The 12,313-nt window shown below is 44.8% G+C and overlaps 1 protein-coding gene across 1 annotated transcript in view; it reads right to left on the bottom strand.

Moving 5' to 3' along the window:
- Positions 1–9,762: 9,762 nt before the first annotated feature.
- Positions 9,763–12,313, bottom strand: part of WDR48 (WD repeat domain 48) — a 29,547-nt gene continuing 26,996 nt past the window's right edge. The window contains exon 19 of the mRNA XM_077268675.1: positions 9,763–11,395. Coding sequence (XP_077124790.1) covers positions 11,300–11,395 — 96 coding nt within the window. The 3' untranslated portion in view covers positions 9,763–11,299. The remainder of the gene's footprint in view (positions 11,396–12,313) is intronic.

Here is a 12,313-nt window from a genome sequence, read left to right as displayed (position 1 = left end):
CAGATATTGTCAAAGATTGGATGGAACCTCCATTAGTGGATCCTCCGAAGTCACGTTTGGCTACCAAAACGCTTTTATCCTTACCTGATGGGGCTTCGATTAAAAATCCCACAGACTGTCAAATAGACTCCCTTGCTTGCTCGGTTTACGAAGCTTCAGGTTCCTCTCCCCCTCTTTCGGTGCGGCATGGGTCGCAAAAGCAAAGGTTTTCTGGGTAGATGCCCTTGCAAAATCCATTCAGGACCAGGCTCTTCCGTCTGAGACTGCGGATCTCGCCAAACAAATTGCCATGGCCGGGGACTATGTGATGTATGCGTCTTTAGATGCAGAGAACTGCGCTGCACTTGCAGCTTCAAACGCCATCACCATTAGGAGAGCACTATGGCTTAGGGAGTGGCGTGCGGATTCCTCTTCTGAAAAGTCCTTAATTTCTCTGCCTTTTCAGAGCGGACGTCTGTTTGGAGAAAAGTTAGACCAGCTTATTTCCGATTCTACCGGAGGGAAAAGCAAATTCCTCCCGCAGCAAAGGCCCAAGATTACTTTTCAGCGTCAGCAACACTTTCGCTTTTGGCCCTTTTCTCAGTAGCTCATTCTGGTCTACCCCCACAACCTCGTCCAGATCAGGACGATCACCACGTGCAGAGAGAGCCCGACCCTCATACAGGCCGAACCAGTCCTGGCGAGGTAAACCTAGGCAACCCAGAACCACGGGAACCAGGCCCTCCAGGTTCTCCTCACAATAACTCGGGGAGTCAACCAGTCGACACCACCAAAGTAGGCGGTTGCCTGCTTCTTTTTCAGCATGTCTGGCTTTCCGTTATCCATTACGAATGGGCCAGAGACCTGGTGTCTTCTGGTTACAAAATAGAATTCTCCGCCTCCCCTCCAGCAGTTCTTCCCTTCTCGCCTCCCAAATTCAGAGGCTCAGGCTCACGCACTTCACTGCGCCATCGAAACTCTCCGGCGAAACGGGGTCATTGTTCCGGTGCCAGAACACGAGAGATTCAGAGGTTTTTACTCGAACGTCTTCGTCGTTCCAAAAAAGGACGGGACGGTGCGCCCCATTTTGGATCTAAAGCTGCTAAACAAATTTGTCAAGGTCCGGCACTTCAGGATGGAATCCCTCTGATCGGTCATTTCTTCAATGGAAAGAGGAGAGTTTCTGGCATCAATCCACATCAGGGACGCTTATATCCATATCCCAATCTTCCTGCCGCACCAAAGGTTCCTGCGTTTTGCTATCCAGGAGGGCCATTTCCAATTCACGGCCTTATCTTTTGGCCTCGCCACCACGCCCAGGGTATTCACGAAGGTCATGGCAGCAGTCTTGTCCATTCTTCACTCCCGAGGAGTGGGCATGTTGCCATACTTGGACGACCTCCTGATCAAGGGACCGTCCTATCATGCTTGCGACACATGCGTCCGCATTACCTTGGATACTCTTTCACGCCTGGGCTGGCTGATAAACTTGGATAAGTCCTCCTCCGTACCAGCCCAACGGATCTCCTTCCTAGGCAAGATCCTAGACATGTCCCAGGGGCTGGTCCCAAGCTCTCCAGCAGGGAACCTGGACACTTTGTCGTCCCACCTCTCATTCCATCCGGTTTGCCATGAGGATCCTGGGGAAAATGGTGGCAGCAATGGAAACGGTCCCTTTTGCCCAACTTCATCTCCGCCCCTTGCAACAGGCGCTGCTGGACAATTGGGACAGGAGTCCCTTATCCCTCGATTGGCCATGTCCTTTGTCCCTACGGATCAGGCAAGCGCTTAAATGGTGGACTTTGAATTCGTCACTCAGCCAGGGAAGGTCTTTTCTCCCAATTCACTGGCTGGTGGTGACTACCAACGCCAGTCTCCTCGGTTGGAGAGCAGTATTTCGCCACCACACTGCCCAAGGGCGCTGGACGATTTGGGAGTCGAGACTTCCGATAAACGTCTTAGAGATTCGGGCGATCAGATTTGCCCTGAAACGTTTCCACTTCCAATTCAATCAGACAACGTCACAGCAGTGGCGTACATAAACCATCAGGGGGTACCCGCAGCAGGGCGGCAATGTGGGAGGTGTCCCACATTCTCCATTGGTCTGAGAACAACCGCTCGATAATTTCTGCAGTGCACATCCCAGGTGTCGAGAACTGGGTGGCGGATTTTCTCAGCCGTCAGGGTCTCACCTTGGGAGAGTGGGAACTCCATCCGGAGGTCTTCCAGCAGATTTGCCTCCGCTGGGGTTCTCCGGACGTGGATATGATGGCATCCAGACTGAATGCAAAGGTTCCCAATTTCATAGCATGATCTCGGGATCCTCAGGCCATCGGGGTAGACGCACTTGTATCCCCATGGCATCTTTTCCATCTCCCGTACGTGTTTCCTCGACTTCCCTTAATACCGAAGGTTATCCAGAAGATCAAGATGGAGGGGGTTCCTCTGATCCTAGTCGCCCCAAATTGTCCACGTCACGCGTGGTACGCGGAGCTAGTACAACTCATCTCTGACGTTCCCTGGCGGCTACCAGATCGCCCAGATCTGCTTCGCCAAGGGCCGATCTACCACCAGAGCTCAGGGGCCCTACGTTTAACAGCTTGGCTGTTGAAACCTGGATCCTAACTCAAGCTGGTTTCTCCCAGGAAGTTGTTTCCACCATGATTAGGCTTGGATTCTGGTCTGGCGCTCAGCTCCCTCAGGGGTCAGATTTCGGCGTTATCCGTGTTGTTCCAACGGAAGATTGATTCTAACTTGCAAGTCAGAACTTTCATTCAGGGGGTCTCCCACATAGTACCCCCTGCCGTTAGAGACCTGGGATCTCAATTTGGTCCTGAGTGTTCTTCAGGAGTCCCCTTTTGAACCTTTGCAAGATGTTTCACTGACTGTTCTCTCCTGGAAAGTTGCCTTCCTTGTGGCAGTAACCTCTATCAGACGAGTCTCAGAGTTGACTGCCCTGTCCTGCCGGGCGCCCTTCCTTACCTTCCACCAGGACAAAGTGGTCCTTCGCCCATCTCCATCCTTTCTACCCAAGGTGGTTTCATCCTTCCACCTTAATGAAGATATCGTTCTTCCCTCTCTGTCTACAGCCAAGACATGGGGTTGAAAAGGCCCTTCACACCTTCGACATAGTAAGGGCTCTCAGGAGGTACATTTCTAGAACTGCTCCCTTCCGTAAGTCGGACTCCCTCTTTGTGCTCCCTGAGGGTCACAGAAAGGGTTTAGCCACTTCAAAAGCCACGATAGCCAGATGGATCCGGTTAGCTATTCAAGAATCTTATCGGGTCAGGGGCAGACCTATCCCGGCGGGGATTAGGGCACACTCAACTCGGTCGGTGGGTGCTTCCTGGGCCATTCGGCATCAGGGTCGGCAGAACATGTTTGCAGGGCCGCAACATGGTCCAGCCTGCATACTTTCTCGAAACACTACAATGTCCATACTCAATCATCTGCTGATGCGGCCCTTGGCAGACGTATTCTGCAAGCGGCTGTAGCCCATTTATAGTCAGTTGGTAAACGGAGTTATTCGGTTATGTTGTTTCCCACCCAGGGACTGCTTTGGGACGTCCTATGGTTCTGTGTCCCCCAATGTAGCGAAGGAGAAATAGGGATTTTTGTGTACTCACCGTAAAATCCTTTTCTCCGAGCCACTCATTGGGGGACACAGCACCCACCCTGTTAGCCTTATGGCTTGTTTCTTTTTGGCTCTTTGCTTACTCTGACATGTATGTTGTATTCTAATATTATGTTATATGTTGTTAATGATCTACTGCTTTTACACTGAACTGGGTCTCTGGAAGCCAGCATGAGGGTGTATACTGCAGGGGAGGAGCTAACTTTTTTTGTCTCAACTTAGTGTCAGCCTCCTAGCGGCAGCAGCATAACACCCATGGTTCTGTGTCCCCAATGAGTGGCTCAGAGAAAAGGATTTTACGGTGAGTACACAAAAATCCCTATTTTTTTCCATAAATGAACGCAAGTCATAACATGGACTTTCAACTCTCTCCAAAGGTTTTTTATGGGTTTGCGATCTGGAGACTGGCTAGGCCACTCCAGGACCATCATATGCTTCTTACGAAGCCACTCCTTCATTGCCCTGGCGGTGTGCTTGGGATCATTATCATGCTGAAAGACCCATCCACGTTTCATCTTCAATATAATTTTAATCTCCGGGATTTATTTTTTATTGCATAGGCCCTTGGCTATTTCATTTGAGCATTAAGAAGCCACCAGTTGGAGGACATCTTTCTGAGGTCCACAATTATACTTTTGTCTACGTCTATTACCGCCATCTTGTCCTTACTAGTACAGCGTTACACGTAGTTTTCGATAATACAAACTACACAATGAAACTTTTTTACTGAAATCTTTTATTCTATACAACCATAAAGTACACTTCATTAAACTATTCTGTATGTTTCCCCAAAACTACAACTGAATCAGAATGGCCGTAGTGGAAATGTACAGTTGTAAAATGGGCTTAGATTACAATTCAACATAAAAGTTACTGTAACTAGAAGAAATGAGCAACTTTATAGAAATACACAAATTACTTATCCTTGGATAGAAAAAAAAAAAAAAAGATGTCAACAATTTGCAGGATTGGATGTCATTACCCAGTAGGTGAAGTTTTTATAAAATTGGCGTAAACCTGCATATGAAACGATTATTCCATGCCTGGGTATATTCTATTAAGCAGACAGCAGGCGCATCAAAATTGTTTCCTGTCGAAATGTCGTCTTGTGGCAGTAGAATTTTAGTAAAAGTCTCAATACCCATAATGTCAAAGAGCATTAGCATCCTTTATAAAATATACATGGTGAATAACTACTAGCATTATATTACTCCAGATCTAGCCTTCTTATGTTGCAGGGACCGGACAATTTAATACTTTTATATATTCTAGTTTTCTAAAATTTGGACTGTGGTTTAGCACTTTGGAGACTTTAAAAAGGTATTTCCATCTCCAAGATCCTATCACAATACGTACTAGGTGTAATACTAATATTAGCATATACCTCCAATTTGAAATGTTGTATAGTTCTTCTGATTTGCTATGTCTCTTTCCCCATGTGCAGGCATTGCAGGACCTTAGGTATCCATGGTTATGACCACTCATATAGTGACAATTAGCTAGTTGCTAGTGGTCGTAGCTATGGATACATAAGGTCCTGAAATGCCTGCACATAAGGAAATAGACATAGCGAATCAGAAAAACTATACTACATTTCTAATTGGAGGTATTTGCTAATATTATTACTTTTACACCTACCAAATATTGGGATAGAATATTGGAGATGGGAATACCCCTTTTAAGGATAACTAAATGGTTAATCTTTTTTTTTTTTACATTATAGCCTCGGTATAGTAGCGCTGATAAATATCGTCAATCCAAAAGAGACAGAAGAGTTTAGCTTAGACTCAAGCAAGCAGGGACTCTGCATCTTGATTTGGGCAATCACTGGGATTCTGGATCCAGAGATGCCCAATAATTGCCCAAGTCCAGGAGTCTAGAACACCTTTCTACTTTATTTGCCAAATTGTTTCTTTTTTTTCTTACTTTGGATATGTTAGTCAGTTTGGACTGGACGCAGGTCTACCGGCACGTGCGCCAATCTGCGTATGCCTAGAAGGCGGTGGAGATCAACTCAGGAGACACGCCGGAGATTGTAGTGGGAATGTCAGACATGTAAAACCGGCCTTGGAGCTATAAGGAAAAAAAAACATGGTTGCAAAAAGAGGCATAGCCCTTTTAACACAAATTCCTTTCTTTCATAGTACACATACACAACTTTTTACATCTTAGTCTGTTGGTAATGACTTAATGTAATGACTTAATGTAAATGTCTTAACACATCAGTAGTCTAAGACCATCAATGATAGATAATAATGTGTTAATATATTGCAGTGATCATATTATTCAACACTGTGGACTTACAATTGCTCATTTTGCCTTTCTACTATGTAAATTCTTCTCTTTTCCATTAGGTCTATGACATCATGTGATTAAAAACTAACTAGCTGAATTCTTCTAAGCTATAGGTAGAAACAGGAGGTCAATTTTCTCTGTATGAGTCATAAATCGCTGCAAAAGTATCTGGCGGGGGGTGGGGTGGGGAGAGATGGGGTTAGGGAGGTAGCAGATGGGTCAGGAGGTGAAGAGGGGAATGAGACTTCCTGTTTCTACATAGAGCAGAGAAAAGAGAAGAATTAGCTGGGTAGAAATGATAAAGAGCAATTGTAAGAGCACATTGCTATACAATACGATGTTTGCAATATATTAAGAAGATAAACAATGGATGTAAGTGCTTCTTTGAAGGTTCAGTTCACACAATTATGTTTTTATAAACCTGGCACCATACTACTTCCTTAATAAAAATGTTTCTGTACCAATATAAAAAAATGCCTTTTACTTTATCACTTAGAAAGAATCCATAAATATCAGATAAAGCCAACAATAGGTTCGTAATACACCTTGACTAGGTTTCTACCTAGTGAACCTGGCCAGACATAAAAAGTGGAAATGTGTGAATTATGGCAATGGACGACTTCTGTACTGGACCCTGCTGAAATATTGTTGATGGTTAAATGGATGACCATTTGCCACCTTGTGCAAAAACAGTGACGGATGTTTGATTAGTCGCGTTCTGGCTAATGCTAATTTGAGGTGCATGTCCATCTGCAGCGCCCCCCACCACTGCTACATGGTAGTTAGGGGGTGGTCCAGACTATGAGCTGACTTCTGTGGATTTACATACAAGCCAGTCTTGATATGGGGGGGGGGGTTGTTAGAGTCAGACACACCTTGTTCATTAAAAGATGTACGCAGGGGTGTAACTACCTGCATTCGCGGAGGCTACCAACACGTAGGGGCCCGGAGCGTGAGGGGCCCGCCAATGCAAGGAAATACTTCAGCTGGATGTGCGTCCTCGTATACCCATTCAGCTTAAGTGTATTGTGGTGCACAGACTCATCAGGTCTGTGCACGGCCAAACACACTTCTGGCCAAGTAGAGGCCTGCAGCTGACGTCAGCATACACGTGACTGGTGGTGCATGGCAGGGACATCATGTGCTCCCGTCAGACATGAAGTTAGCTGCAGGATTCAGAAAAGGACACAGCGCGGCAGGGGAGTGGAGAGAAGGCGAGTATAATGGTTTATTTTTTTTCTATACATTAAAGAACAGTGGCAGAACAAGGGACACATACTAGGATGTCGCCCAGGATATGGGACATACATACTTTATATATATATATATATATATATATATATATATATATATATATATATATATATATATATATATATATATATATATATATATATATATATATATATATATATATATATATACTGACCCGTGGAAGCGCAAGCACAGCGCGAAACGGACGTCGTCTACTCCTGCTCACAAGTGCTCCGCTCCTCACTCCCCCGGCCATGGAATTTTAATATGAAGACGAAATAAAATTTTAGATCTGTGAGTGCCTTCTCTTTCTTCTCGCATATGGTTATGTGTGTGTGTATGTATATATATATACACTCACCGGCCACTTTATTAGGTACACCTGTCCAACTTCTTGTTAACACTTAATTTCTAATCAGCCAATCACATGGCGGCAACTCAGTGCATTTAGGCATGTAGACATGGTCAAGACAATCTCCTGCAGTTCAAACCGAGCATCAGTATGGGGAAGAAAGGTGATTTGAGTGCCTTTGAACGTGGCATGGTTGTTGGTGCCAGAAGGGCTGGTCTGAGTATTTCAGAAACTGCTGATCTACTGGGATTTTCACGCACAACCATCTCTAGGGTTTACAGAGAATGGTCCGAAAAAGAAAAAAAATCCAGTGAGCGGCAGTTCTGTGGGCGGAAATGCCTTGTTGATGCCAGAGGTCAGAGGAGAATGGGCAGACTGGTTCGAGCTGATAGAAAGGCAACAGTGACTCAAATCGCCACCCGTTACAACCAAGGTAGGCCTAAGAGCATCTCTGAACGCACAGTGCGTCGAACTTTGAGGCAGATGGGCTACAGCAGCAGAAGACCACACCGGGTACCACTCCTTTCAGCTAAGAACAGGAAACTGAGGCTACAATTTGTACAAGCTCATCGAAATTGGACAGTAGAAGATTGGAAAAACGTTGCTTGGTCTGATGAGTCTCAATTTCTGCTGCAACATTCGGATGGTAGGGTCAGAATTTGGCGTAAACAACATGAAAGCATGGATCCATCCTGCCTTGTATGGAGCATCTTTGGGATGTGCAGCCGACAAATCTGCGGCAACTGTGTGATGCCATCATGTCAATATGGACCAAAATCTCTGAGGAATGCTTCCAGCACCTTGTTGAATCTATGCCACGAAGAATTGAGGCAGTTCTGAAGGCAAAAGGGGGTCCAATCCGTTACTAGCATGGTGTACCTAATAAAGTGGCCGGTGAGTGTATATATATATATATATATATATATATTTAGACTCTAGTTAAGCTGCTGGCTCCACGCCTCTTACTAAATCATCCACCTCTTAACAATGGTGTCCATCTTGCCACAAATCACACTCTGTCGTAGACTGGTGTAATATTTCTAGTGTAGGGTACAGCACACCTCGTCATGAAATAGATGAGCTGACGTCGCCTCGTCCCATCCCAGCTCTGTCCGTTTTTGTGGAGCTACTCGCAACTGGCGTGAATACGTCAAACGTTGCAACGTCGTGGTGCACAATCATTTTGCGACTTTCCAAAATATTTTATGCCAGATTTTTTACATCAGAGCCTATGTGCTCATGATTTTATTAAGGGCATGTCTTATACGTACTTAACCACCTTAATGAGCGCCTGCAGAACCTTTATGACAGAGCCTTTAATTTCACAATTTAGATGCCCCAATGTTGCAGGAAATATAACATGGGGTGCACACTGGAGAAAGGGTCTGCCCCAATTTGGCATAGAATTTTTTTTATTAATTAAAAAGAGGAAAAAATGTATCCAAATTAGCTCTCATCACGAAGTAATAAAGCTATTGATACCAGACTAACCAGAGACTCCTCCAGAAGGAAAAGCAGCAGCAATGTCCTGCCAACCAGCACCCTGTGAGGGACAAGAACCCCGTGAGCTGCAAAAATAAAATAAAAAAGTCTATGTAGTGCACCCTTGGATTTCATGCTTTTTCAAAATCTAAATTCTGACTGTCTGCAGCTGCCACTAGAGGGAGATTATGAGCTTACCGCATACACAGTGACCTCAATGATAAAGACCGTATGCAATCGGCTCCCTCTAGTGGCAGCTGCAGACTGTCAGAATTTTATCTTTTAATTTGGTCTATGCAGAGGATTTAGAGGTCGGTATAAAAAAAAAGACAAAACTGAGCACTGACCAATGCGTAATGATATTTGAAAACATTGAGATGCACATTTTGAACCTATTTAGATAAAAAAAGGAATGATATCCAAGGGTGCACTGCATAGATTTTTTTTTCAGCTCTTGAGGTTGTTGTCCCTCATAGGGGCTGAGCAGGGTTGGTAGGACAAGGTACCTTCTGGATGAGAGCTAATTTGCATACGTTATTACCCCTTTTTATGAAATGCTGCCTGCAGCTGCCACTAGAGGGAGCGCATGAGCATACCACATACACACTGACTTCAATAATTAGACAGTATGCAATGGGCTCCCTCTAGTGGTGGCTGCAGACAGTCATCTCTTAATTATGGCTATACACAGGAATTGAGAACAAAGCTTCCACAACTAGAAAGCTATAATAAAAAGTCAATCTTTTTGGACATAAAAATGACACGATAATAAAGATGGAAATTTACTTTAGGAACTTGAAGATTTTGGAACATTGCCTAATAATAACCGAAATAAAACATTTTTATGAAATAACCTGTCCAATCAATCAGTCATTAAAACAGCACTTCACACCATGACCAATAAACCTGTACATTATTCTATTGGCAAAAGCTCGAACCTTATTTACACATATCCAAAAATCAGTCTACTAAATCTGAAATGGTCTGCCAGCTTTTACATCATAGATGTCCAGAAAATCGTCCCCACATCTCTGAATGCTACAAAATATATTGCAATAGCAACCGCTGTGATTTTGCCATAAGTCAGAACGTGGCTCGGTGCGGGGTACTCGGCTCAGCTTCTTATGATGCACAGCATCAGGACACACACCGTGTCTGGAAACATGGCGTATAGTATTCCTCCTACACAGAAATTGTTCCACAAGAACCATTGCTCACAGATGTAGATGATGCTGCGGTGCCGTTCTGCAGACACAACAGCTGCAAATTCCTTAAAGGGGGTTGTCCAAAATAATAATGAACGCTGCACATGGGCAGCAATGCATATAAAATGATGAACTGTACATGATCACCCTCCTTACACAGCTAGTGATGAGTGAACGTGTTAAAAAAATACATTCGAGTCCCCGCAGCTGCATTCCTCGCAGCTGTTCAACGGGCGCAACACATGCATGGATTGCCAGTTTGTCGACTTAGAGCCGCAAGACATGCAGCTGCGGGGACTCGAACATATTTTTCGAGCACACCGAAGACACTCTTTAAGCACCCCAGCATGCCCAGATAACACATTACCCAAGCACGTTCACTCATCACTATTCACAGTCGTTCCAGCGCCATGGATTCTCTTTACATTAGCTGCAGACGTCAACGTTATGTCTGCAGCCAATCACTGCCCTTAGCGTTCTCCGGCTGCGATCGGCCGCAGACGTCATGTGGGGCACACAGGCTATACCATCTGTAGTTGATGTAAAAAAAGCAATGGCAGGAATGGTAGGGGAAAAAAAGAATGTATTATCTTGCACATCCCCTTTAATGGATTGTCCTTCACGACCCAACATGGCAGCTTCCCCTAGTGCATTGAGAGGTAACCTACAAGAGGCTTCCTGCATGGAGGTGGCAAACAAAACCCCTTTCATAACATATTAGGTTTGGTAAACCCCCTCTCCCACTACTTGTGACCTGGAATGTGCACCCACCTACGGGGCTCAACGTGCTAATTCCAAGTGGATCCAAATTATCTTGGAAAAGATCAAAGAAGGAATTATTAGAAATCTTTATCAACGACTTTGTACATTAAAACACACAAATAACAATGGTTTGCCTATCTGTTGTCATTTTATGTTGCAACCCAAGGAACTAAAGTGGCGGGATGGCCGGTTACGGTTAGGTTGACTAAGGGTATACGTGAATGTCCGTACTGGCTCGGCTGACACCTATGTAGAAGAGTTCAGTGGGGCGTCCATACAGTACTAGTTTTTAGTCCACAACGAGAACGTCAGTGCTGCTGCTCCTCGGAATCCTTTTCACGTCGACTTCTGGCGGTAGTGGAGCGTTAAGTCGCCGCCGCTCTTCCAAATGAAATGTTTCACAGTCCGTAGGTCCATGTTAGGATCCAGAATCTATGGGAAGTAAAGGGATCAGTGGTGAGACGAGATTACTCCCCTGGGTTATGCAGGTTACATATGCTGGAGGAGGAATGAGATTCACACTGTGTGGAGGACGTAGGGTGAGAACTTTTTAGCTTCAACTCCACTTGCCGTGATTGCAGGAAGAAGGATGACTACAACCCCAAGAACACCATAACAACTGTGAAGTATGGTGGGGGAAACATCATATTTTGGGGGTGCTTTTCTGCAAAGGGGACAGGACGACTGCACTGTATTGAAGGAAGGATGGATGGGGTCCATGTATTGCGAGAATTTGGCCAACAACCTCCTTTCCTCAGAAAGAGCATTGATGATGGGTCGATGCTGGGTCTTCCAGCATGACAATGACCTGAAACACACAGCCAGGGCAACTAAGGTGTGGCTCTATAAGAAGCATTTCAAGGTTCTTGAGTGACCTAGCCAGTCTCCAGACCTGAACCCAATTGAAAATCTTTGGAGGAGCTGAAACTTAATGTTGCCCAGCGACAGCCCCGAAACCTGAAAGATCTGGAGAAGATCTGCATGGAGGAGTGGGCCAAAATCCCTGCTGCAGTGTGTGCAAACTTGGTCAAGAAATACAGGAAATGTCTGACCTCTGTAATTGCAAACAAAAGTTTCTGTACAAAATATTAAGGTCTGTTTTTCTATTGTATCAAATACTTATTTCATGCAATTAAATGCAAATTACCGTAATTATAAATCATACAATGCTATTTTCTATGGTTTGTTTTTTTTTGTTGAAGATTCTGTCTCTCACATGGTGAAGTGTACCTATGATAAAAATTACAGACCTCTCCACTCTTCGCAGGTGGGAAAACTTGCAAAATTAGCCAGCTGATGATTACTGGAAAGTTCAGATGCTAGACACGCTGAAATCAGCTGAGCATCGGG

The sequence above is a fragment of the Ranitomeya variabilis genome, chromosome 6 (assembly GCF_051348905.1).
Source record: "Ranitomeya variabilis isolate aRanVar5 chromosome 6, aRanVar5.hap1, whole genome shotgun sequence".
Taxonomy (NCBI): Eukaryota; Metazoa; Chordata; class Amphibia; order Anura; family Dendrobatidae; genus Ranitomeya; species Ranitomeya variabilis.
Note: the sequence above shows the minus strand (reverse complement) of the source record. Positions and strands in the feature narration are given on the sequence as shown.